Source organism: Microtus pennsylvanicus, chromosome 7, assembly GCF_037038515.1.
Source record: "Microtus pennsylvanicus isolate mMicPen1 chromosome 7, mMicPen1.hap1, whole genome shotgun sequence".
Taxonomy (NCBI): Eukaryota; Metazoa; Chordata; class Mammalia; order Rodentia; family Cricetidae; genus Microtus; species Microtus pennsylvanicus.
Window position 1 is genome coordinate 124,487,126 of NC_134585.1, and position 26,710 is coordinate 124,513,835.

At 54.7% G+C, this 26,710-nt stretch overlaps 1 protein-coding gene across 6 annotated transcripts; it reads left to right on the forward strand.

Moving 5' to 3' along the window:
* The first annotated feature begins 9,933 nt into the window (after positions 1-9,933).
* Pear1 (platelet endothelial aggregation receptor 1) lies at positions 9,934-26,573 on the forward strand. 6 transcript variants are annotated; one of them, XM_075978674.1, is made up of 25 exons: positions 9,934-10,211; positions 15,063-15,284; positions 15,853-15,921; positions 17,077-17,238; positions 17,811-17,915; positions 18,566-18,666; positions 19,223-19,315; positions 19,443-19,686; positions 20,140-20,260; positions 20,456-20,592; positions 20,680-20,892; positions 21,118-21,292; positions 21,371-21,491; positions 22,238-22,401; positions 22,493-22,595; positions 22,691-22,837; positions 22,972-23,097; positions 24,130-24,258; positions 24,364-24,492; positions 24,600-24,812; positions 24,955-25,043; positions 25,125-25,248; positions 25,385-25,459; positions 25,549-25,794; positions 26,133-26,573. In XM_075978674.1, the coding sequence occupies exons 4-25, from the start codon at positions 17,141-17,143 to the stop codon at positions 26,282-26,284; spliced, it is 3,105 nt and encodes a 1,034-aa protein (XP_075834789.1). In that variant the 5' UTR covers positions 9,934-10,211; positions 15,063-15,284; positions 15,853-15,921; positions 17,077-17,140; the 3' UTR covers positions 26,285-26,573. The 6 variants fall into 6 exon arrangements, with proteins under 6 accessions (XP_075834789.1, XP_075834790.1, XP_075834786.1 ...); XM_075978671.1 differs by having other exon boundaries at positions 10,020-10,211; positions 13,818-15,284; positions 17,132-17,238; XM_075978670.1 differs by having other exon boundaries at positions 10,020-10,211; positions 17,132-17,238.
* The last annotated feature ends 137 nt before the right edge of the window (positions 26,574-26,710 follow it).

Consider the following 26,710-nt stretch of genomic DNA (forward strand, 5'->3'; position numbering starts at 1 on the left):
CCCTTCTGTTTCCCTTCTTGCCCTGTTTCTTTGAGATTAATGCTTGGAGGTGAGGTTTGGGCACGGTGACTTGCCGAGAACAGACCTCTGGTGCTATTCCGTACTACTCCTAGAGCAGATGGGGGTCTACCTTCCTTTGTGACCTTAACCGAAGGGCCTGAGGCTTCTGTCACACTAATACCCCGAATTCTGCCACACCAGGGGAGCGGAGCTTGGTCTCCTTGCCTCTCCCTGGAGCAGCAGCACTTCGGCCACCACCCATCACTTCGCATCACCGGCTGGGCTCCTACAGCATCACACGCTCCCTCACACAGCTCCTGAGGCAAATGATGGCTGTCCTCTGTCCCTGGGTGCCCAGTTCCCTGCCCTGTCCCCGTGATTCAATCTGTTCTTATCACCCTGGGCCGGGCCCTGCAGTGTGTCTGTCTCTTGTCCAGGCTGGTTCCAGCTAATGGAGGGCTAGCCCAGGGCGGCAGGATGATTGATGGGAGCTCTGGTCCCCAGGGCCCTCGTTGGCAGGCTCTCCTTTCCTGCCTTGGGATAGGCAGTGCTGTCTCACCCTAGAAGGGGGACAGAGCGGAGACATCAGAGCTGGCAGGTGAGGCCATGGGCAAGAGCTACAGATGGAAGCTAAGAGAGACAGGGAGCAGCGGAGACAAAGGAGAGGGTCCTAAGCACCCAGGACCCCTGCAGGCTCTACCTGCCCCTTTGCCCCACTTCTTCTGTCCTCTGGTCCTCTGTGGGTGAGGAGTGGGTGCTGGCAGACTTGGAGGCCCTGCTGGGGATACAGGGCTCTGAGGTTTGCTGCACTGAGCAGGATTGGGTAGGACTTGGAGGCCAGATAGCACACAAGACCTGAAAAGCCTGCTAGCCATTTCCAGCTTTGCTCATGGGGCATGGAGACCCCTTGAGCCCCACTGGAGATGCCGAACAAAGGGGCACAGAGTTCTGGGGATGTGGCAGAGAGATCTAGGAACAGCAGAGATGGCTACCAGCGTTTCAGGCAACAGGGCTTGAAGCTTTGCGGTGGGGCAAGAAAGGACTCTACCTCTATTCTGCTGGTGGCCTCCTTCTCAAGGGATGTTCAGACACTTGTCCACAGCGCCCCGACCTCCCACACGCAGCCGCTGTCCACAGTATCCGACACCCCCACACACACACAGCCGCTGTCCATAGCACCCGACCCCCCACACGCAGCGGCTGTCCACAGCGCCGCGACCTCCCACACGCAGCCGCTGTCCACAGCGCCGCGACCTCCCACACGCAGCCGCTGTCCACAGCGCCGCGACCTCCCACACGCAGCCGCTGTCCACAGTACCCGACACCCCCCCCCCCACGCAGCGGCTGTCCACAGCACCCCGACCTCCCACACGCAGCCGCTGTCCACAGTATCCGACACCCCCCCCACGCAGCCGCTGTCCATAGCACCCGACCCCCCCCCCCCACGCAGCTGCTGTCCACAGCGCCGCGACCTCCCACACGCAGCGGCTGTCCACAGCACCCCGACCTCCCACACGCAGCCGCTGTCCACAGTATCCGACACCCCCCCCACGCAGCCGCTGTCCATAGCACCCGACCCCCCCCCCACGCAGCTGCTGTCCACAGCGCCGCGACCTCCCACACGCAGCCGCTGTCCACAGCACCCCGACCTCCCACACGCAGCCGCTGTCCACAGTATCCGACACCCCCCCCACGCAGCCGCTGTCCATAGCACCCGACCCCCCCCCCACGCAGCTGCTGTCCACAGCGCCGCGACCTCCCACACGCAGCCGCTGTCCACAGCACCCCGACCTCCCACACACAGCCGCTGTCCACAGTACCCCGACCTCCCACACACAGCCGCTGTCCACAGCACCCCGACCTCCCACACGCAGCGGCTGTCCACAGTACCCGACACCCCCCCCACGCAGCCGCTGTCCATAGCACCCGATCCCCCACACGCAGCCGCTGTCCACAGTGCGGGTCTGGATGGAGGCATGTGAGCACATATAAACAGCACAGCTTTCCATTACTACTGGGTCCCATTGCCATTAACAGTGTCCTTGTCCCACTGTGGCCCCTGCCCCCTCTCTGTTAATTACCTCCTGGCTGTGCCAAGTCCATTAGCTGCCCTCAGTCCCAGGGGCCAAGCACCAGTTGAGATGGATAGCTACAAGAAGATGGGTAGAATGGGGCCCTGGGGATTTTGGGGGGATTGAGATTGAGATAGCAACCTGGGGCCAGAGGGCAGTGTTAGCCCCTCCCTCGGTTTCCTCTTCAGACAAGAGCTGTGCTGGCTGGAAGGGAGGCTCCAAGAGAGGCTGGGGTATTTGGAGAACTGAGCAGAGGAACCAGGCTCACTCTCAGTCACTCCTGCTCTGGAGAGGAAAAGGTAGTGGTCAAGGTAGTGGCCCCTTAGGTCTCCAGTCCTGGGACGGATCTCTGGGGAACTTGGGGTTCTCCGGCTTTCTCAGAGCTGGATTCTCAGAAAGAGGCTAGAGAAGCCGCCAGACTTCCAGGACCCTGTAGGCAGGTTTCTAGGGCTGCTGGGAGTGTATCCCACCCTGTCTGTGTCCCTCAGACTGAGGACAGGTGCTGGGGCTCTAAGTGGCAGCTGGAGGGAGCTTGCCATATTCTACGTGGCCTTGGATGGCTACTCAGTGTTGGGCAGCCATCTAGAGGGCAGACACTAGAGAAGCAGGGACTCAGGGCCCCTGGGTTCTAGCCTCCTGTCCTGCTGCTGTGCAGGCTACCCAGGCACCTGCAGCAGGGTATGCATTGGCTGCATGTTCTGAACTTTCCACCGCCTCCCAGCTGTGAAGAATGGAGAGTTGCTAGTAGTGACAGCAGCCGGGGAAGACAGACACGCCAAGGCTGTAGCTGCAGGCCAAACCAGTAGAGGCCAGCAGGGCAGTCCAGAGCCAGTCCTTAGAACCAGAGTCCTCCTAAGCTGAGCCCTTCCTCTCCTTACTGGGTTATGTACCCTGGTAGGTAAACTTCTAGGTTAGTTCTGCCATTGACTGGTGTAATGTCACTTGGCATTTCTGCCCCTAGTGTCATCTGTTAAATGGGGATAGATAATAAATAAGAGCGGAGCCCTCCAGGGGTGCTAGATAGATAATAAATAAGAGCGGAGCCCTCCAGGGGCGCTGGGAGGCTGATGGGTCCGCCTCCAGCCAGCGCCCAGTAGGGATGTACTGTTCCTATGTCCGTGTTTTTTCCTCCTCATTTTCTCCTCTTTCTTCCTCTCTCTGGCCTGTCTCAGGCCTTGGGGACCCATCTGGGCCCTGATAGTATTCAGGATGGTAATCTATCCCATCCTGAGTATGACCAGGTATCCTGAGGACTGCAATGTTTGAGAAGAAACGCTTTTGACCCCAGTCCTAACCTTCTTCCCCTCTACCTTTAGCAATTTTAATTGCTTCAGAGTGGAGTTGTGAGGTGTGGGGAACTGTGGCGTCTGTCGGGGAGTGGAGAACAGAGCTCAACCCCAGGCCCACTGTCTTCTTCGCACCAGTTCTTAAACTCCCTGGATCTCACGCCTGGAGAGATGGCTCAGCAGTTGAGAGCACTGGCTGCTCTTCCAAAGGTCCTGAGTTCAATTCCCAGCAACCACACAGTGACTCACAACCATCTGTAATGAGATCTGGCGTCTCTTCTGGCCTGCAGGCACACATGCAGACAGAACACTGTATACCTAATAAATAAATAAATCTTTTTTAAAAAAAAACCCTCCCTGGATCTCCTAGCAGGAATGTCTCTCCTGATTTACCTGTTCATTGGTACCTCGTGAAGGTGTTTCTGGGTTATGGTCCCTTTACTGATCAAGTCAGGTCTCTGACAGTTAATAGAGATGTCAGAATGGACAGTGAGCTACGACGCTGATCCCTTCCCCTGCAGCCTGCTGTTCCAAGCGTCAGAAAACTCTTCCTGCAGTCCATGTTTGTGCCTCTCACTTGGATTTGAAGGGTTACTCAGCTCCAGGCCTGCCCACGGCAGGTCTCAGCTGCCTGGGGCCTGTGGTCAGGGCTAATGTGAGTGAGAAGTGGAGGACAAGAGGGATAAAGTTATTAGTGTCTTCATCTTTGAGGGATATTGATTGCTGGGTCTCCAGGCCCATTTGGTCTTATAATGGGGTGCATGGAGGTGTTGGGAGGGGCGCAGAAAGATCCCACATAGCCCCCACCCCTTCTTCTGGAACGGCAGCCACACTAGGTCTGGTCAAAGGTTGACACTAGAGACGGTTTGGGAGTGTGAGCTCTGGGGAGATGGGGTAGGGAAGCTGAGGGGCACAGGGCTTGGCTCTGCTACTGGACTATTGTGAGCACACTTCTAGCTGCGGAAGAGATTAGGTGGCAGATTCCCAGCTGTCCTGAGCCCTTACCTGCCCCCAAGGCAGTCTGTCCCGTGTCATGGGGGAGTAACTCTGGCCTGTGTGTCCGGCTTCCTATTTGCATGGGATGCCCTATAAGTCTCGTCTCTCCACCTAGAGCTTTGCACATTCCTGCCATCTTGAGGCGATGTAGGCAAGGAGGGCTTAAGTATCAGACCCACCTTCTCCAGCAGCCCCCTGTGGGTGTCTGCTGGAGGCTGAGAGGCCTAGGGTAAGACGGAGGATAAGAACCAAACTTTTCCCACCCTCCCTTTACCTTGGACGAGAAGGGCCTGGCATTTTTCTGCTCAGGGATTCAGATGCTCACTTCTCTGCCCCAGAGGAGCTGGTTTCCCATCTTCTGGGCTGGGAGAGGAGGTAATTAATGATGGGAGGCTGGACAGTGAATGTTCAGGGCTAATGTTGGTATTAATCAGGAGCTAGTCCCCAGTCCCCAGCGAGAGATCAGGTTCAGTTGGGCCAGTGTGTGTGTGTGTGTGTGTGTGCGCGCGCACGTGTGTGTGTGTGTGCATGTGTGTGTGTGTGTGTTGTGGAGCAGCAGGAACCCCTGACTCCTTCCTCAGTTTCCTGCCTTCTCCACAGAGCTCCACTTCTACACCCTGCCATAATTTTCCTGGAACTCCCTCCTGGTGTATCCTTGATTTTCCTGTCGAGGAAGTGGCAGATCTCTCCTCGAGTTCAAATCTATCTCTGGGTGTAGGTGGGGGTGAAGCAAGCCACCCCTCCTTCCATGGCCCCCACTAGCCCTTCCTGCAGACAGGAACATTAGGTGACTCCCAGGCCGCCTGTCCAGCTAATTGCCTTTCAACCTTCCCCTCACCAGGGTGCCCCCCACAAGCTCCATTAGCCCCCCTTTCCCTGATAGCCCTTAAATCAGCCCCAATTATTCATGCAGGGGGTGTGCTGTGATTGCAGCTGGAGTGGAGGGTGAAGATGAGGAAGTTGAGTGCCAGGCGAACTGGCAGGAGGCAGAAGCAGAGCAGGGACAGGCAGGGCTGGACTGAAAAGTGTGGATTTGACCTCAGGAGGATGTGGGGAGTCAGCTGGCCTCCTCTGCAAGGGCAAAGCTTACCCTTCCCATCGTCAGATGTAGCCAGGTGTTTATGAGGGACTGGCTGGAAAGAAGAGTGAGCAGCCAGTATGCTTCCTCCCACAGGGCCTTCCTGAGCAGCCCTCTCTGCTCCTTGGAAGGCCAGGCTGGCCAGTGCCAACCTGACGCGCACACGCTGGGTATCAGGGTATCAGAGGCACTCTCTCCCTCTGCTTTCGTGTTTGCTGTCACATCTCTGGGGGCTCTGAGAACACAGAACTGCATGCTAGAAAGGGTGACCTTTCATCCTTGTGAGCAAAGCTGAGTGAGAAGACAGTGGGACAACCTGGTCTCCACCCACAGCATCGGAAGATAGTGGGACAGCCTGGTCTCCACCCACAGCATCGGAAGATAGTGGGACAAGCCAGGCGGTGGTGGCGCACGCCTTTAATCCCAGCACTTGGGAGGCAGAGGCAGGCGGATCTCTGTGAGTTTGAGACCACCCTGGTCTACGAGAGCTAGTTCCAGGACAGGCTCCAAAAAAACCACAGAGAAACCCTGTCTCGAAAAAACAAAAAACAAACAAACAAACAAAAAAAAAACCAGAAGACAGTGGGACAGCCTGGTCTCCACCCACAGTGTCCTCCCCGAGCTCTATCACGGAACATTCCTTGAGAGTTGAGAGGCTCTGAGCAAACTTCCTGCAAGGCAAATACCTCTCGGACTTCCTGTAAGACTACTCCCACTGAGGAGGGGGAGGCGTCCAGCCCTGGCTTCTCAGCAGCTCTTATCCCTGAGCAGAGCAGCCGCTTCACTGGGCTCCTGGGTTCCACATCTCCCAACAGCCTGTTCTCAGCACAGCAGTGTCCGTTGTGGGGATCAGCCCTGCCTCTGGTCAAGCTATTCCAATGGCTTCTCATCCTGCACAGAGCAAACTCCAGTAGCTTTACTGTGGCCTGAGAGGTTCCTGCAAGTTTGGCTCTGACACCCGTCTTTAACACCACCATCACCATCCTTGTTACATAACGAGCCTCTCTGTGCAGAGGGTTATCGTTGTTGTGTGAGTGTGAGTGGGTGCGTGCCCATGTGCTAGAGTCAGCGTGGGTCAGTGCTTGTCTTCCACCCTGTTCGAGAGAGGGTTTCAGTAAAAGTGGGGAGGGGACCAGGCGGTGGTGGCGCACACCTTTATCCCAGCACTCGGGAGGCAGAGGCAGGCGGATCTCTGTGAGTTCAAGGCCAGCCTGGTCTACAGAGTGAGTTCCAGGGAAGGTTCCAAAGCTACGAGAAGCCCTGTCTTGAAAGCAAAACAAAAACAAACAACAAAGTGGGAATGGGAGGTAGGTGCAGGTGTTCAAACCCCCCATTTTTGTCAGTTTCAGATGCTTATGTAATGAATTTTATGTATTTTCACTGCCTATTCCTCTCCCTCAGCCCCTCCCTCCCCTGAGCCACTGAGTTTAGCTGGAGTCATTCGCCGAGTGGGGGTGGGAGGTTCCGCAGTGGCAAGGGTGACATGGGTGTCTACACACTGGAGCTAACGACAGCTCTTCCAGGAAGTGCTCAGCTCACAGTCGTGTCCCGTCTAGGTCTAGACACTTTTTTACTGTGGGTTCTGTCTGCCCCCCTTCTGCAATGCTCCCTGTTGGGTCTAATACTTCACGTATTCGTGGCCCTTTGGCCGGTTCTGTGTTTCTGCATTCACCATCGCCTACTGCTGTCCTAAGCGTCCTTGCTGAGGGCTGGACGAAGTCGTGTAAATGTGGTATTTAGAAGGCAGTCTGCTGTGACTGGGGCCCAAGTGCTGAACTTTCGTAGCAGGAATGGGATGTGGGCCAGTCTGGCCCCCGAGCAAGGGCTCGGAGCTGAATGCGGAGTGAATTTGAACCAAGTGCAATTCACTTCTTCTCCCCACAGCAGTCTCTTCCGCGGTCACTGGAACTCAGGTTTTCTGCTGCCTGCCCTTGAGCCATGCGTCGGTTTCTATTGCCCCCTGCTGGACATTTAGTGGACTCAAAGTCCAACCTTGTGTTTCCTTCCCAAAACATTGGTACCATCCAGTGCACCTGAGCTCAGCACAGTTTACCATCAAAACAGCAACTATGTGGGTGGTGGTGGCGCAGGCCTCTAATCCCAGCACTAGGAAGGCTACGTGAGTTTGAGGTCAGCCTGGTCTACAGAGCTAGTGCCAGGACAGCCAGGACTACACAGAGAAATCCTGTCTTGAAAAACCAAAACCAAACAAATCAAAATAAAACAAAAAACCTGCTATAAAAAAAAAAAAACAAAGAACAACTACTAAGCAGCATTGCCTGACTCTCGGCTTGATTATCCACATAAAAATAATCTCAGCGGGGCTGGAGAGATGGCTCAGCAGTTAAGAGCATTGCCTGCTCTTCCAAAGGTCCTGAGTTCAATTCCCAGCAACCACATGGTGGCTCACAGCCATCTGTAATGAGGTCTGGTGCCCTCTTCTGGCTAACTGTATACATAATAAATAAATAAAAAAAAAGCAGGCGATGGTGGTAAAAAAAATAATAATCTCAGCAAATATGATACACAAGGGACTTGAAACCACAATACCCAAGAACCAGTAACTGTCAGGTCACAGTGATCCTGTTCTTGAATAGCTACCAGGGTCAGCGACTGTGAGGCCACACGGGACCTGTGGATGCCGACTCCCAGTACCTAGATGCAGTAGTTCCAGATGTAAAAGGCCCAGTGTTATCAGGGGCCGTCATAGCTAGTTGCCTCACCTAGAGCTGTGTGTGACCAGAAACCTTGTGGTGAGGGACAGAAGGAGGACACATGTTGTGGAATATTATTTTAGCTGGGCAAAGATGTGTTCCATTTGTTTATGCTACAGAATATTACTTTAGCTGTGTGAAGGTGTGTTACTAATTTGTTTATTACTTTAACTGTGTGAAGGTGTGTTACTAATTTGCTTATTACTTTAACTGTGTGAAGGTGTGTTACTTATTTGTTTATTACTTTAACTGTGTGAAGGTGTGTTACTTATTTGTTTATTACTTTAACTGTGTGAAGGTGTGTTACTTATTTGTTTATTACTTTAACTGTGTGAAGGTGTGTTACTTATGATGTAAGGATTGTGTTTAAATATGAGAAGATGCGGTGCGTCTGTTTCACCTTGCCTGCCTAAGGCACTGATTGGTCTAATAAAAAGCTGAATGACCAATAGCTAAGTAGGAGAAAGGATTGGTGGGGCTGGCAGGCAGAGAGAATAAAGAGGAGGAGAAATCTAGGCTTCAGAGGGAAGAGGGAAGAATGAGAGAGGAGGAGAGAGAGAGGGTCATGCCTGGGGCCAGAAGTCAGGCAGCCATCAGTCAGCCAGACAGAGACAGCAAGAAAGAAAGAAAAGGAAAAAAAAGCTCAAAGCAAAACATAGATGAAGAGAAACAGGTTAAGTTATAAGATCTAGCAAGAAGGGAGCTAAGCCAAGGCCAAGCATTCAAAACCAATAACAAGTCTCTGTGTCATCATTTGGGAACCGGTTGGTGGCCCAGAAGAAAGGCCATTAGTGAGTACATTCATATGATTGCATTTATACAAAAATTCTAGAAAAAATCCACAGTGACAAAAAACAAATCAAAATTTGGATCATTCTAGCAGAGAAGGGCAGGTAAACTGGGGGAGATGGTCTTTTAAAATATTATATTTATTTATGTTGTAACAGGGAGCGGATATGTGCCATGGTGTTCCTGTGGGCTCTGGGAACTTTTGAGAGTCTCACCTTCTACCATGTTGGCCCCCGGGGTCATCAAGTCTGGTGGCAAGTGCCTTTACCTCCTGCGTCACCTCACTATCTTCAGAGATGGACTTTTTTTTTTTTTGACAGGATTTCTCTGTGTAATAGCCCTAGCTGTCCTGGAACTTGCTTTGTAGAGCAGGTTGACCTCAAATTCACAGAGCTCTGCCTGCCTCTGCCTCCCAAGAGCTGAGATTAAAGATGTGCACCACCAACGCCCAGCCAGAGAGGGACATTTTAAAGCATGCTTTTATTGAGATGGCAGTTACACCGATGAGCACACTTGTCTAAACTAATAAAACACCAGGCTAAGTGAAGTCAGCTAGATGTGGAGGGGCGAAGACTGAGCTGAGCTATCATCATCTGACTTCACGATGGTTTGCAGGATCAGGGATGGTTCAGATCAGGATGAGGGAAAAGCTCTGGAAATCGATAGAACCAAAAGTTGCACCCATGTTGAAATACTTAATGCCACTGAACTGTTCGCTTAACAGTTGTTGGAAGGATATATTAGATTACGTATATTTGCCACAATAAAATTTTAGAACAACAATTTTCAAGCCAAATGAGCTCCTTTTTATTAAGTGACCCTGCTGCTGAGAATTCAACCCAGGTATGAGCCACACCCAAAAAACCCAAGTTGTCTTTGCTTTGAGCCCTGGCTACTGTAGATGGCTGGGTGCTTAGGTGCAATCTGGTGGAGACCTGCTCAGAGCTTGCCTTGACCTCTTGATAGAGGTCGGGGGTGCCTCTCCCTAGAGGGCCGCCAGAGGGAGCCGCCAGGCAGGAAAGAGGGGCGTCGGGTGGACAGCGACGCCGGGAGCCAGGGCGTAAGCCTGTCACATTGGGCGGCTCTCCTCGTCCACTTCACAGACAAGCGTGCAGAGGCCTGACCCCACCCGGCCCGGCTCCAGCCTCCCCGCGCGGACTTCCTGCCTGGGCCCGGGCCCAGGCCCACCCCCTTCCTGCCCATGCAGCCGGCTCCCTCCGTCGGCTAGCGGACCCGTCGGTGCACACACCACATCGAGCTCCGAGTTCCGAGGCAGGTGAGTACCCAGTCCTGGGCTCTGGAGCCTGAGACCCCCGGGATGAAACTAGGCGCAGAGAGCTGAGCAGAAAGGAGATGCGGTGGAGGGAGTGCGAGCCGTCTAAGTGAAAAGAAAGGAGATAGGAGATAGAGACAGACACACAGACGCTCAGAGAGAGGGAGGGAGGGAGGGGAGAGAGAGAGAGAAAGAGAGAGAGAGAGAGAGAGAGAGAGAGAGAGAGAGAGAGAGAGAGAGAGAGAGAGAGAGAGAGAGAGAGATCCACCTAAGTGGAAAGGAAAGCTACTGTGGTTGTGAGGATTAGGAACCCCGGCCAGGGGAGGGCAGCCTGGAAGTCCTGGATTCCAGTGTGAAGTTTGCTAGAACCTTGGTGGTACTGAAGCCCTGAAAAGTCGCCATTTGCCTTCTGTCTAGCCCTCAATTTCTTCTTTCTGGAGGACTATGAAAACACCGTTCCTGTTTCCTCCTGTAGCTGAGGGAAACATGTCTCCTGCAAAGAGACCTGCTAAGTTTTGTAGATTTGCAAGTCCTTTTCTACCTTGTAGGAGAGAGGTCAGCCATAGGCACCTATGGCGTCTGAAGGCTCTGTCTGAACGATGTGGGCCCATCGTCAGGCAGATGGTGGTCCTGGAGCCTACAAGCCCAAGCTCCAGTAAGGACCCCCTCACCTCTCCTTCATTTTTCCAGCCTCTAGCCATGGACTCATGACTCCCTGATTTGGTGTTTTAGTAGTGCCTGCTGCCCCAGCTGGAGACTATGACCCTAGTCCCAAGAGATAGGAACAGCATGTGCTGGCTGAGGTTCCCAGGCTCAGCCAAGCCTCAGCTCCAGGCAGAGCCGGATAAGGGGTCAGTTCTCAACCCCTGCCTATGGAGGCTGTTCTCCAAACCCACGTCCACCCCAGAGTATAACTGTCTGTGTGTCTACAGGTTGATGGGTGTGGACAGGCCTCCCACCCGCCCAAAAGTCTGCCCCTTTCTGCTCTCCAACAGATGACATCTTCCAGAGTCCGCCACCTCCCTGCTTGCCTTTTTCTTCTCAGAGGGGGTGAAGTAGGAGGGTTGACTTCTTCTCTGCTCCACTCCAGCATGCCCTATCAGACTTTCCCAGAAGAGGAAACCCTCCCCAGGCACCCAAGATGGCTGCCACAGCGGTGGGGTGCAGGGTGGTGCTCTATGTGGGGACAGCTGGCAGAAAGGCAGGAGGAGAGGGGTAGACAGACACAACACGGACACACAGACTGCTGGGACAAGGCCCAGGGAGAGAACTGTGCGTCTAGGAGAGACTGAGAGGAGCCACAGTGGTGGAAGGAGGGGCACACAAGTTGTGCCGGCCTGGGCCAGCCCCTGCTGTGCTCTGGAGGGCCAATCGCTCACCTCCCTAGGACAGTTCCCCAAGGCGGATGACTAGCGTTCCACACCTGAGCGTGGGCTTCTTCCTGTGGCTGCCCGCACCCACAGAAGGGCATCCGGGACTCAGCCCTGTGTTTGAAGGATCTGTGGCACCAAGATCCAGGCTGAGGACTCACATCTAGTCCATCTACATGCAAGGCAACTCAGCGCCCTGCATTTCTGTGCTCTCATTACCTGGGAGCTTGGAGGCCAACCCTGGGTGTGGCAGGTGTGCAGCTGTCCTCATGGTACTGTATCTGGGGGGCTGGGTGGGAGCCGAGGGGGGCCTGTGCTCGGTTCCATGTCTGCCTGCTGTAGGTGCTGGCTGGCACTGTGGCAGACAGCCGTGGATAAGTGTGATGAGCAGGCAGGGTAGCTCAGTGGTGCAGCGCTTGTCTAGCTCAAGGACCACGGTTCTGCTTCCAGCACCACCAGGCAAGCCCAGACCAGTGAGAGCCCACTGTGGCCCTGGGCTGAGCTGGGAGGAAACATGGGTCCATGCCAATGGATGTTGGTGTTGTCCAGGGTGGGGAGATGTGTTTGCCACAGAGCCCCTCAGCCCTATCCTAGACTGCAGTGTTCTGCTGACAGCCCCTAGAGTCTGGGTTAGCTCTACTTGCTCTTAGAGGAGGGACACAGGTACTGACTTTGGCTAGGTCATCCCCGTGTGCCAGGGGGATCATCCCACTTGGAGCCAGGTGGCACAAGCAGACTCAGGAAAAATAACCAGAACTCCTTTGGGCCATGGGATCCATGGCCATTAAGTCTGCAGGACAGGGAGGGAAGGTGAGGCTTGAGTACTGGGAACTTCTTAGAGGAGGCTGCTCTGCTCTTGAAGCCAGGGGGCAACTGGACATTTGGAGGAGGCTTGAGCAGAGATGGTTGCCTGCTGAGAGGCCTGTGGGGCTGTTAACTTCAGTGGCTGTCACAAGACTAGATGTGTGGTATAGCTGGCCTTCCTGCGATGGAGACACAGAGGAGGCGGGGGTGGGGGTGGGGACAGTGGCAGAGCAGAGCTGTACTATGTGGTTTTATTTATTATCATTATTATTAATTGATACCAGCTCACTCTATATGTAGCTCAGAATAAATTATCTTCCTACCTCAACCCCCTGAGTGTTGGAATTATAAGAAAAAGCTGCCTAGTCCTGCCAGAATTATAATTTCTGAAGATAATCTCTGGGTGGCAGCAAGGAAGGCAGCCAGTGGGGAAGCTGCTCTCATTCCAGTCTGGTGGCCAGACAGCCCTTGGGCCACTCATTTTAGGGGACCCTCCCTGCTTTCTCCTCAGTGAAGAGGTAGCCCAGGTGGTAGCCAGGGCTGCAGTGGGACAGCCTTAGGTCATGAGTCAGAATCCCTGCTGGTTCTCTATTTCCTGATGAGTAAACAAGGCCTAGAGTAGCCTCTCTGGCTGCCGTTTCCTGAGCCAGCAGCAGGCCAGCCTCTCACCCCTGCCCGCTCCTGTTGCCCCAGCCTCCAGTCGGCCTCGCTCAGGTTTCCTGTTCCTCCATCCGGCAGACATGCCCACATGCCTGGTGTGCTGGAGCTTGGCTTGGCTGGGTTGGGAGGGGCTCTGTGCTTGTGCTTGTGCAGACTTGGTGTGAGGCGCTGCTGGGCAGGTGCCGCTGACAGAGCCAGCGCTTTTGGGGGAGAATGTGGAGGTGTGGGCAGGGGTCTCACTACATCCGTGTGTCTCAGTGGCAAAGGCAGCTCAGGAAAGGGCACAGAGAAAGGGGGACTCAAGTGCCCATCTCAACATCTAGCTAAGCTGCATGATAGTGTGGGTGCCATGCATCTGTCCCTTTTGGGGGGCAGAAGACATTGTGTGGACTCAATTGTACATGACAGCCTTGACATGCAGAAGACTCTGACCAGGCAAGCAACGGAAGGGAAAAGTGCTGATGAAAAGGGGTGTAAAAACCAGGCCAGGTTTAAACAGTCCTGGTGATGAGGGAGGCTGATATGGATGGAGGCTCAGGGGTCTCAAGTGCTATAACCAAAGTCACGCAGCTTGTGACAGGGTCAGGACTAGACACTCGGACTGCAAAATGGGGGAGATTAGGGAGTCGGGGTTGGCACTGCTACTGAGAGGGGGCAGGAATTCAGGGATCCTGCCCTGGTACTGACTTTAGCTTGAAGATGCACCTGGCAGACAGCCCAACATTCTGGGGATCAGGTTCCGGCCCTCCCCCTCCACTCTCTTTCTCCCTGTCAGCATTTTCAACCTTGTTTATTCCCGGATCATCATGGGCTTCTTCAGAAAAAAAAAAGAAAAGGACAAAAACCAAAACAAAACCAACTCCAGTTTCTCCTGGACGAATGCACGGGTCCTGTGGATGTCGGGCACAACTGACGTGGACGGAGCATGGGTGTTACAGATTGGCCCCAAGAGTGTCACCATTTAAAATTTACAGTAACCCTGTGGCAGAGTACGCTACCCTTCCCCGGAGCTGGGGTAAAAGGGCCAATTCCTGCGTCTTACTTCCGTCATTCCCATTTGCTGTTTTCTGGTTACCAGCTCCCAGAGGCCCTAGATTCACTTCCTCCTCCTAGATGCTGGGGTACAGTGAGGGTAGAGGGGCTCTTGGAGAGGGAACAGGCCAGGGCCCAGTGGGACTTGAAGGCTGAGAGGCAGGAATGTAGCTTGCAGCCTTGTAGGCAGGAAATGGAGCTGGGCCTGGCTGAGAGCCCAGCAATTTGCATGTGGAGGTGGGAGAGAAAAGTTGTTCGTTTTGACTGCCTTCGGGCTGGCGGGCGCGCAGTTCCCACGCCTCTGATCTGGTTCTGGTGGCAGCCTTCCCTCCCTTCCCTTGGCGGCTCCGGTCCCTGGCCAGCTCCGCACTCCATAACCAAAGCTGTAAAGATATCGAGCCCCTGGGCTTCTTATTTCCATCCCGAAACAGAACTGTTGGGAGACCTCTGCTGCTGCTGGAGTCTGGATCCCTTTTCTGCCACCCCTGACTGTGGGTCTTGGGCAGGTTCCTATGTTTACTGAGTCTGCTTCCTCCTCTGTGGACTGGATAGCAGCACTTTCCATGATGGGAGTCACTCTCTCCGCCTGACCCATCTCAGAATAATACTGGCTCACATTTTGCCTGGCTGTGAGGAAAAGCCCTTTGTGAAAACAGAGACTTGGTGGGAGATAAACGTTGAGCAGAGGGGGCCCAAGAGGGGTCTCCTGGGGCAAGGACCCAGGAATGTAGGACTAAGCCCCTTGATAGGTGTATACTCATAGAGTCTGGGTTCTGTTGGAGGCTCAGAGGGACAGGCATCAGGTGCACCAGTCATCCCTAACACCCCTCCCTGCCCCGCCGGAAACCAGCTTCAGAGGCTTTGAGCATTTCTCAGGCTGGGAATGGTCAGGTAAAATCCTTCTGCTTTCTGCTCAGATCCCCTCTCCCCCACCTCCCTTTCCTATTGTCCACCCACTGGTCTCTGCTGACCCCACCTTGGCTTCTAGCCCTAGACAGAGCAGCTGAAGCTTCCTCCGCAGTGCGGCCCCACCCTGAAGGCCTTTGGGAGGAGGGAAGGTATAGGCCGTCTCCAGCCAACTAGCATCCCAGCAGAACTGCAGTTCGGCATCTCCCATAATCCTGCACCCCTGTTCTGTGCAGGGCTGTCCTGAGCCCCCAACCGAACTGAACCGGGAGATGGGACAGCACCTGATATTTCTGGCCTGGAGGTAAGGGCAGGTGACACTGGGAAGTATTTTATGCAGCCAAATTACTTCACCTTAAGGCAGTCTTCCTGCTATGGGCTCCACCCACCAAACCAAGCTAGGAATAGACAGGCCCATGGGTGATCTCACAGGTGAGCCTGCATTCTGACTACACGAGTGTGGAACAAACTCTGAGTAGGGACAGAGATGTGGACAGCCCTGGCTGAGGAACACTCTTGGGGAAGTGGGGAAAGCAGCTTGGACCAGTTTGAACCAGCCCTGTTGGTGGGCACTGAGTCGGGCAAGGCCAGAGGAGGTGGATTGGGTGCCGTGGGAGAAGGAACTGACTTTGTAGGGTGGGAACATGTTTGGTGGTTTTCCCTGGATCAGGTCGTGGGTAGCAGCGGTGCCTCCGACTATGGTGTGGCTCCCTCGGCACAGGGCTTAGCACTGTTCCCTTGACCCATCTCCCCAAGGCCACAATGCCAGCCCAGTAGCCAAGCAAGCTAAATGGGGCCCCGTCACACCTGACAGGGTAGTAGCATGGGGTGGGGCCACACTTCCAGCCAGCAACTGGGTTTCCTCTCTCAAGGGTCTAGATCCTGAGCACTGGGATCCCCGGGACGTCTTCCGGCTTCCCAGGCCCATGCTGGCATCACTGGTGAGTTACCTGGTCAACTGAGCAGTGGCTGAGAAGACTAGGGGTTCGGCTGGGCCCCGGGGAGGTGTGAGGTGTAGTGTCTCTGACCCATGGAAGGAGCTGGGAGTTCTTTCTGGGTGGCATAACATGGAGTGAAGAGGATGAAGGGAAAATCCAACTGTTAGGGGGTTAAAGCTGGGCATGGGCCACTGCAGGAAGTTGGGGTTCAGTTAGGAAAGTAGGTGCCCTGGCTGAGCAGAGAGAATCATGATCAGCCAGAATATGTGGGTGGGGGGCCAGGGGTGGGGCTGCAGCAAGCATTCCAGAGATACTCAGGGGTGCAAAGGGCCGGTGACCTCTCTTCTCAGGGAAGTAATGACAAGCAGATGTGGGTATCTCTGGAGAGTAGAGCAGGGAGCCTGGGCGAGCTTCAGAAACGCAGACACAGAGGGGGGCCTGTCAGCTTTTCCTGAGCCTAGGCTGTCAGAGGAGGACTCATCCCGTGGGGTCCTGACTCTTCCCACTCTTGGGGTGGGGCCTAGGCTCCTTGAGCTGTCAGAGAAAGGTGGAAATTGACCCTTGGAGCATACCAGTGGCTGTGTGGTCACCCAGCTGAGGCCCTATTGTCATTGCCCATGGCAAGAGCCTGCTGACAGTTCTTCATCCAGTGGCTTGGACTCCCATCTGCCCACACACAGTGATGGAAACTGGCATCTGATAGGGAACCGTCCCGGCCATTCGAAAGTTCTCTTGGACTGAGCCCAAGTTGGCTTCCCTTAGAACCCCCTTCTTGGGTCCCAGTCTCACACCGTGGCCACCTTTCAGTATTTATTTGCTAGGCTAGGGGGTGGTCAAGTGACACTAGAAGTTGGCGTGTAGTGAACGGTACCAGGAGGCTCTAAAAGAGATGAACGTTTGGCCAACCTGTATGTGTGTGTGTTCAGGGGTGGGGTGGTGGGGTGTGGAGTTGTCAGGGAGCAGACAAAAAAGCAAGGTGGTACGGAGTTCCAGGAATAACTAGGGCTGGAGTTTGTGCTAGCAAACTGGAGCCATGCAAGTGTGCTTAGGAGACTTTTCTGGGGTTCTGGGGGAGCTGGAGTCCTGCCATGTGGACCAGAGGACTGAGGAGGCAGTGGGCTGGTCTCTTCAGCATGTCTACTGTTTGCATTTTTACAGGTGCATCCTCTGGGCTGCTGGCTGCACTGTTCAGTTGCTGTGTGCCCTACTGCAGGCCTCTGCAATGCGGCCACTTCTGCGGCTCCTCCTCCTGGCCTTCGGCCTGGGTCTGACCCGACCGCTCAACTCCAATGATCCCAATGTCTGTACCTTTTGGGAAAGGTGAGAAGGGCCCCAAGCTTTATGCTTGTCCCGGACAAGTGACTCCTCCGAGGAGTCTGTTTCTGGTCTCCTCAGCTCTGCCCTTATCTCCGTCTCTGTCCTATCTCTGACCTGGATTTTGACCTGTCCTTGTCTCGTCTCTGGATCCCTGTGGGAGGGAGTCATTTAGTGCAGACCAAGCAGAAGAGCTAACTGGGGTAGGGGTAGGGAGAAGGTAGGGACAGGACTGGAAGACAGGGCCCAGGGCAGAAGTTAGCCGAAAGTGCTTCGATTCATTGCTGCCAGCAGGGTCAAGGTTGAACAATCAAGTTCAGTCTTCCCACACTGGCAGGTGCGTGCGTTTGTGAGAGAGTGTGTGGAGATGCCTGTGGCCCTCAGGATGAGAAATGGTTACCTAGGGTGGGAGGAGCCCCAGCACGTTCCAGTTTTAGAAGGAGCCTCTAGACAAGCTGGGTGGAGCATAGGGTAAGGAAGCCCAGATACTGGGGTGTTCGGGTTCTCTCCACGGGAAGCCTGGCCTTGGCTCTCAGCTGGACCCTGCGCTCAGGCTCTGAACTGTTCTCACCCCACAGCTTCACCACTACCACGAAGGAGTCCCACTTACGCCCCTTCAGCCTGCTGCCTGCGGAGTCCTGTGACAGGCCCTGGGAGGACCTCCACACCTGTCCTCAGCCCACGTGAGTGCTTTGTCCTTAGAAGAGTCACTAGCTGCTGCTGTCCCTGAAGGAGCAAGAGAGGACCACAGGGATCTAAAGTGTTCACTGATGGAAAGTGGTATTGGCCCAGAAATGATCTGCAGACATCTGAGACAGTTGGAACAAACCTTTGTATCTATAAAACCAATGAACTGACTGACCAACTAACCAACCAACCAACCAACCCAACTACCAACTAACCAACCGGTCAACCACAAACAACACCACTGCGTCTCAGCAGCAGATGGTGCTTTGTTGAAATTCTAATATGAATTCAGACCACGTTCTGAAAGGAAACATTGACTTCTGGCTGTACCATGGCATATGCCATCAAACCAACACTTAGGTCACTCTTTGCACGAAAACTCACATTAAATTTGAATCACTTAAAAATAAAAAGTCACTAGCTGGTTGAGGTCTGGCCCCTCTCAGAACCTTTGGTGCTTAGAGGACACTCTGTCCGTGGTGGGTACCCCTATGGCCCGTGAAGCTGAGGCTGATGTGGGGCAGAGAGGTCACCTTCTGACCCCTCTGGTGCCTCACTGAGGTGCGATGGGGATGGGGGGCAGAGGTGGGGCATCCAGGGTCTCAGCTAAGAGCACTGATGGCCACCACCTCCTGGGCCACTGCAGGATTGTGTATCGGACTGTGTACCGTCAGGTGGTGAAGACGGACTCGCGCCCACGCCTGCAGTGCTGTGGGGGTTACTATGAGAGCAGTGGAGCCTGTGTTCGTGAGTCTTGAGTTGGGTCAGGGTAGGAATGGACTGGGCCCCATCTGTTTGGCTTTTTCCCTGCCCTAGGAAGGGGTATGGTGGGTGGGTTGCTACTGTCTGCTCCTTTAGGTTTCCTGTTGGCCAGTAGCTGTTGCTGGAGTTGTGGCAGGCATAGAAGAGGGGCTGGAAGTGGAGACTGGGGAGACTTTGCTATTGTCTCTTGTTCCCTAGCATCTTGTGAGTCTGTCCTCAGATGGGCCCCTGCCACCTTCTGACCCTGTCACCAGCTCTGTCACTAGTCCCTGCAGGCCAGTTTCCCAGCCTGACTTAGCCCTCACCTCAGCCCCTACCCTTTCTGACCACATCTCCAACCAACTACCACTTGAGAATTCACCATTTCCCAACAAGATGTTTAAACATGTATACAGGAAGGACTCAGGGAGCCTATGACCCCTGGGGTTGCTCCCCAGGTCTTCATCTCAGACAGAGCTGATGCTTGAGTACCTGCAGGCCCCTCACATGGGAGGGAGGGTGGGATGGAGGTATTCTTCTCACTCATCCCATTTCTGGCCAGCACTCTGTGCCCAGGAGTGTGTCCACGGTCGTTGTGTGGCTCCTAACAGGTGCCAGTGTGCACCAGGCTGGCGGGGTGACGACTGTTCCAGTGGTAAGTCGTTGGTGACCCAGGGATGGCTTTTTATCCGAGTCCATTGCTGCTACCTGCCTTTTCTGGAGACGTGGTGGAGGAGAGGAGCTAAGTGCCTGGTAACTCCCTTCCGTTCTCTCTTCCACAGAGTGTGCCCCAGGGGTGTGGGGACCACTGTGTGACAAACACTGCCACTGTGGCAACAGTAGTTCCTGTGACCCCAAGAGTGGGGCATGCTTCTGCCCCTCTGGCCTACAGCCCCCCAACTGCCTTCAGCCTTGCCCTCCTGGCCACTATGGTCCTGCCTGCCAGTTCGGTTGCCATTGCCATGGGGCTTCCTGTGATGCCCAGAATGGAGCCTGCTTCTGCCCCCCAGGGAGAACAGGACCCAGGTGTGTGATGAGGTCATAGACACAGGACCATATGTGAGGAAATGGTGGAGTTGAGAGACTAAGACCTCAGACCTGCTCTTCTGGGTCCCAGCTAAGCAGCTGCCATAGTACAGCACGAGCAAGTGTAAGGGGGAGGGGGATGTCGTCAGGTGAGGCTGTTGAGGAGGACCTGGGCACACCTGCTTGCAAGGCTACATGCAGACAGGGTTGGGGTGTTGAGCTCGGCAGAGTAGAAAAACTATAGTCGGAGCAGTTGCCAAGAGGGGACCACCTGAGCTGGGGTGAAGGGGTGTAGGAGCCTGCTTGGCGCTACACTTTCTGCCGATATCAGGGTGTCCTTGGCATTTACCTGCCCCAGAGATTCCTCCTGTGCAGGTAGCCAGCCTTGGGGAGCAAAGAGGGCCAGCTGAAGGTTCTTCCTGATGACACTCTGACCTCACCCCTGTTCCACAGCTGTAATGTGCCCTGTTCACAGGGCACTGCTGGCTTCTTCTGCCCCAGAACCAGTCCTTGCCAAAATGGAGGTGTTTTCCAGGTCGCCCAAGGCTACTGCAGCTGTCCGCCGGGCTGGATGGTATGAAGGGTGGAACTGTGTGCTTGGAGTTGGGATTCCCAAGAGAATAACGAGGGTGGCTCTAGACAGAGCTATGAGCCAGGATTTTTTGAGATGGACTCTCAGGACCCTGGAGAGGTTTGAGGGCTCTGAGCATATGAGGGTTTCTACCAGCCTGTGGCCATGAGAAGGGGATTAATGAGTTTTCACTCACAGGGTAACATCTGTTCCCTACCCTGCCCGGAGGGTTTCCATGGACCCAACTGTACTCATGAATGTCGCTGCCACAACGGTGGCCTCTGTGACCGGTTTACTGGGCAGTGCCACTGTGCTCCTGGCTATATTGGAGATCGGTGAGCATGTGGCTCCAGGGAACTGGGGTGGACAAGGAGGAGGTGGAGGAGCCCAGTTTATACAGCCGTACTTAACCCTGCACCCAGGTGCCATGAAGAGTGCCCCGTGGGCCGCTTCGGGCAAGACTGTGCTGAGACCTGCGACTGCGCTCCTGGTGCCCGCTGCTTTCCTGCCAATGGCGCTTGTCTGTGTGAACATGGCTTCACAGGCGACCGCTGCACTGAGCGCCTCTGTCCAGATGGCCTCTATGGTCTCAGCTGCCAGGAACCCTGCACTTGCGACCCAGAACACAGTCTGAGGTGGGCTCTGAGGGAGACTGGTTCTCGTTTTAGAGCCACCAGAGAAACAGCGCCAGGGTATAGGGAAGGGTGGCATCGAAGTCACAGAAGGATCGGGGAGGGGTTTGGGGAGGGAGCAGGAGCGGCCTGGATCCCGCGGAGCCTCTTTGCTCCCTGATCGGGCTCTGCAGAGGAAAGGACCTCTGTAAACGGCTCAGATGCTTGTGTTCCCTCCTATGCCCACAGCTGCCACCCTATGCATGGCGAGTGCGCTTGCCAGCCAGGCTGGGCGGGCCTACACTGCAACGAGAGCTGCCCACAGGACACGCACGGGCCAGGCTGCCAGGAGCACTGCCTTTGTCTGCACGGTGGCGTCTGCCTTGCAGACAGCGGCCTCTGCCGGTGCGCACCCGGCTACACGGTGAGGCTGTGCCCCACCAAGGGGAAAGGAGGGGCGGGGTGGGGCTCGACCTCCACTCACGTGGCCCTCTGCTTTCAGGGACCTCACTGCGCTAACCTATGTCCACCGGACACTTATGGGATCAACTGCTCTTCCCACTGCTCCTGCGAAAATGCCATCGCCTGCTCCCCCATCGACGGCACGTGCATTTGCAAGGAAGGTAATGGACTAGGGTCTTTGGGAACGGCGGGGTGGAGGTGGGGTGTGAAGAAAGCACTACCAGGGCAAAACTTATTGGAAGTGGGCTTGTGGGAACGGATTCAGGATAGTTCCTGCTAGAACACTTTCTTTCTTTGTCCCTTCTCATTCTCCCTGTCCTGTCCTCCCCTTCTCCCTTTCCTATCTTTTTTTTTTTTTTGAGACAATATATAGCCCAGGATAGACTCAAAGTCCAAGCACCCATCCTGTCTCAGCCTCTGGAGTGCTGGAATCACAGCCAAAATGCCCTAGTCATTTTGCTTTTTTTTTTTCTACAAAGGTCATACTTTCCTTTAAAGGTGCAGACCAAAAGGTAGCTCTGTGCCAAGCACCTCACCCTCCATTCTATAGAAAAGACCCTGACTGAGCCAGCGAGGCCTTCCAAAGGCTAGCACTGTGGCACGTTGGCAACCCTTAGGCTGAATTCGAATCCAGTGGTATCAGACTTAGCCAAGTATCAAGTCTTCAGCCCCCATTTCTCCCTGTTACCCCAAGATGGCCTGGTGGGGTCCACTTTGAGCTTGGGTTTGTTACCAGCCTCTGTTCTGTAAGGGAGACAGGAGGCCCAGGTGGGAGAGAAGACACTGTTGATGGCTGAGCTGCATCAGTGGGAGTCTTTGAACTGTGTTCATGTGTTTTCTCATGCCCAGCTCACAGCATAAAGCTGGCATGACCCATGCCCAGTGTATTCCTTCTTGTCTCCTCTAGGTTGGCAGCGTGGTAACTGCTCTGTGCCCTGTCCTCCTGGCACCTGGGGCTTCAGTTGCAATGCCAGTTGTCAGTGTGCCCATGAGGGAGTCTGCAGTCCCCAGACTGGAGCTTGTACTTGTACTCCTGGGTGGCATGGAGCTCATTGCCAGTTTCCCTGCCCGGTGGGTGATCACAGCCCACCTGCCTGGGGGAGGGGAGCGCACAGCACCCCTCAGCTGACTGGCCTGCTCTCCCCTCCATTTGCTCTCCAAGAAAGGGCAGTTCGGTGATGGGTGTGCCAGTGTCTGTGACTGTGACCACTCTGATGGCTGTGACCCTGTTCATGGACACTGCCGATGTCAGGCTGGCTGGATGGGTGAGTGTTCTGGGTGTCTGGGTGTCTGGGTCTCAGGTCTGCTGTGGAGTTGGGCGTGTACTCCACAGGAGGTGACCCTTACTTGTCTCCTACAGGCACACGCTGCCACCTGCCTTGCCCAGAGGGCTTTTGGGGGGCCAACTGCAGCAATACTTGCACCTGCAAAAATGGGGGTACTTGTGTACCTGAAAATGGCAACTGTGTGTGTGCACCAGGGTTCCGAGGCCCCTCCTGCCAGAGGCGTGAGGCTCCCTGTACCCCACCCCACCCCTTGGCTTCTGTTGCTGACTCCTATCTCCAGGACAGTTAATCCAGGGGAAGGTGGGAGGGAGACCCTGCTCAAGGCCCCCAAGTCACCAGGCACCCCTTTCCCCAGCCTGCCAGCCTGGTCGCTATGGCAAACGCTGTGTACCCTGCAAGTGCAACAACCACTCTTCCTGCCACCCTTCGGACGGGACCTGCTACTGCCTGGCAGGCTGGACAGGCTCTGACTGCTCTGAGTGTACGTAGCGGCTTGTGTGTGAGCGGGAGAGCCTGCTGACTGGGTAGCTGAGCGTGGAACCTCAGTCTCCTGGCTCTGGGCAGAAGGCCTCCCACTCACCTTGGTTATCTGTACAATAGGAGAAATCCTGCCACCACTTTCCTACTGGGAACTGGTTTGGGTGGAGGATGCAGCAGTGAACAAGTCAGAGGGAAAGTTTTCTGCCTCTCTAGAACCTGGAAACAGCAAATCTCATAAAGTCCCCTCTTGGACATATTCTTATTTTCTCTTCCTTTGAAAATATTAATATATAAACTATTAACTTATTCTTTGAAAATTTCATACATATATGCTATGAGTCTTGATGAAATCCTACTCCCCATCATACCCCCTAATATATCTTTCTCCTACACAAATGTTCATTCCTTTTCTATAATCCGTTGAGTCTAGTTTGTTTGCCTGCGTGGGGCTGGTGACTGGAACATGGGTCTCCTTCCCAGCAGCCGTGGCTGTTTTATCTCTTTCTCACACTGTGTTGACTGTGTCATCTTCCACATAACCATATGATGATAAAGAGATGAGTGGTCTGGGCAGCAGAAGCATGTTTTAGAGGGAGCTGCTGCCCAGAGATGGCTGACTGTACTTCTGCCAGGGCCTGAAGTGCTCTTGGTGAAGTATTTGGATTGTTGTTGTGTTTTCTGCCTAGAGTTCAGCAGTGTCTGCTATTAGATGATTTGCTAGGATCACACACAGATACTGTATTAGGCTGTAATCCCAATACCCTGGCAGGAGGCAGATGTTTGAAAACAAAAACCAAGCCTAGTGCTGAGCCCTCCAGGGGCTGCTGAGAAGCTCTGGCTCCTAGCCCTGGGGACATTGTTCTGAAATGGCTGTTAGGGAGTGGATAGTGGGCCAAGATGGCTGGAGATGAGCATTCCAGCCACTGGTGTGGAGATGCCCTTCAGAGCCTTAGGACCAAGAAAAGGCCAAGCTCAAGACTTCAGAGATACTGAGGCCTGAGCGTTCATGCCTGACAGCCCTTGTCTCCTGCAGCATGTCCCCCAGGCCTCTGGGGACTCAAATGCTCCCAACCCTGTCAGTGTCATCATGGTGGCACCTGCCACCCCCAGGATGGGAGCTGTGCCTGTACTGCAGGCTGGACTGGACCCTACTGCCTGGAAGGTACCAACAGAGAGCTAACTCCCTGAGCGTACCATAGCCCTATCCAAGAGGAGGCTGCAGTTTGCCGGCTCTGTGACCCCTGCTTGCCCCCTTGGTTCTCTCCAGGCTGCCCTCCAGGAGTATTTGGTGTCAACTGCTCCCAGCTATGCCAGTGTGGCCCTGGAGAGAGGTGCCACCCAGAGACTGGGGCCTGTGTCTGTCCCCTAGGACACAGTGGTGCACCCTGCAGGATTGGTAAGTTCTTGGACTCCAAAGTTCTACAACCCAGGGTCCTCATACCGTTTCTTTCTTCCTTCAAATGCACCCACGTTCACCGTCTCAGTGCCCACTTTTTCTCACAGGAAGCCAGGAGTCCTCCACCATAATGCCCACCTCTCCTGTGACCCATAACTCACTGGGGGCAGTGATTGGCATTGCCGTACTGGGGACCCTTGTGGTGGTCCTGGTAGCCTTGTTCATCGGCTACCGCCATTGGCAGAAGGGAAAGGAACATGAGCACTTGGCAGTGGCTTACAGCTCTGGGAGGCTGGATGGCTCAGATTATGTCATGCCAGGTGAGCTAGGGTTGTGCTTAAGTGAATGATAGGCGGTGGGGTGCTGCTGCGTGTTCCCCAAGGGATTTGTGTGTCGGGGGAGGATGGAGGGAGTCAGGGGGGGTCACACTGCTGCTGTCCTGGCCTGATGTTTGTCCTGCAGATGTCTCTCCGAGCTACAGTCACTACTACTCCAACCCTAGCTACCACACACTGTCTCAGTGTTCTCCTAACCCCCCACCCCCTAACAAGGTCAGTGCCTTGGGGGGTGTGCTCTGGGTGTGGGTGAAAGCCTCAACCCTGTGCTCTCCCTGAGGCATTGTCCCTCATCAGGTTCCAGGCAGTCAGCTCTTTGCCAGCTCCCAGGCATCTGAGCGAGCAGGCAGAACCCATGGACGTGATAACCATGCTACACTGCCCGCTGCCTGGAAGCACGGACGAGAGCCCCATGACAGAGGTAGGTGCTTGGAGACAGAGGCTGAGGAGGTGGATGTGTGCAGCCTCATCTGCTGGGTCATCTTGGTGGAAGAGCCGAGATCAGGAAGATGCCTGGAAGGGGACCAGAGGTCTGACTTTTGTTTGATTTTCCTCAGGCTCCGGCCACCTGGACCGAAGCTATAGCTGTAGCTATAGCCACAGGAATGGCCCAGGACTATTTTGTCCTAAAGGTATGGAGCACAGAGACAAGGAAGGGAAGGGAAGCTGGGTCAAGGAGCCGGTGCCTCTAAGAAGCCTGATTTCCTTCCTTGATCCTTAGGTCCCACCTCGGAAGAGGGACTGGGGGCAAGCGTTATGTCCCTGAGCAGTGAGAATCCCTATGCTACCATCAGAGATCTGCCTGGCCTGCCTGGGGAACCTCGAGAAAGCAGCTATGTGGAAATGAAAGGCCCCCCATCAGCGTCTCCTCCCAGGCAGCCCCTTCATCTCCGGGACCGCCAGCAGCCGCAACAGCAGCCACTGAGAGACAGTGGCACCTATGAGCAGCCCAGCCTCTTGAGCCATAGTGAGCCCTCTCTGCCCCCAGCAGGGGATACAGGGCACTGGAACATGGGAAGCAGGAAGGGAGAGAAGAAGATAGTGGCATGATACGGCAAGAGCAAGGCCTTTGGGTGGCTTGACCTCAAACCAGGCATGACATTCGGAGAGCTGCCCTGCTTCTTCGAGTCTGTTTCTCACCTGAAGGTTGAGTGTTAGAGATGGTGCTTGTTTAGCACCAGAGAGGTAGAATTAGCATCCAGAAAAGTGAGACCGAGTTGTGGTGGTATCCTTTGAGGTGGACAGGGTAGGGAGAGCCAGGGAACGCCTCAAGGAGTTAACTCATCCTTTCCTCTCTTTCTTCAGATGAAGAGTCTGTGGGCTCCATGCCCCCTCTTCCTCCAGGCCTGCCTCCTGGCCACTATGACTCACCCAAGAACAGCCACATCCCTGGACACTATGACTTGCCTCCGGTACGGCATCCTCCATCACCTCCACCTCGGCGCCAGGACCGCTGAAGTCAGCACTGCATGGGGCAGTGCCTGTATACCCTGCCAGGAGAGGGACTGGGCCGGCAGGCCACGAACAAGCACATTTGATGAAGTGAGCAGAGAGACTAATGTCGGCCTTCAGCTTCCACCAAGGGAGATACAAGTTGACAAACCGTCTAACTCCCTTTTCCCTTCCCACAGTTCCTTGAATCCCCAAGGCTCTGTGGACATCATTGGTGGGCTGAATGTTGTTGTATATCGTCTGATTTCAGACTGATTTTAAAAATATATGTTGGGTACCTTTTCTGTATATATACCAGGTGGGACTGTGTCTGCGTCTGGTTGGCTTCAGACGGTGCCAGGCACAGTTCTGCCTTCTGTGCTTCCCGGGTAGCCAGACTGGCTCCAACAGCAGACCCTCACTACCTGCTCACCCTTTACTTGGTAATCCTC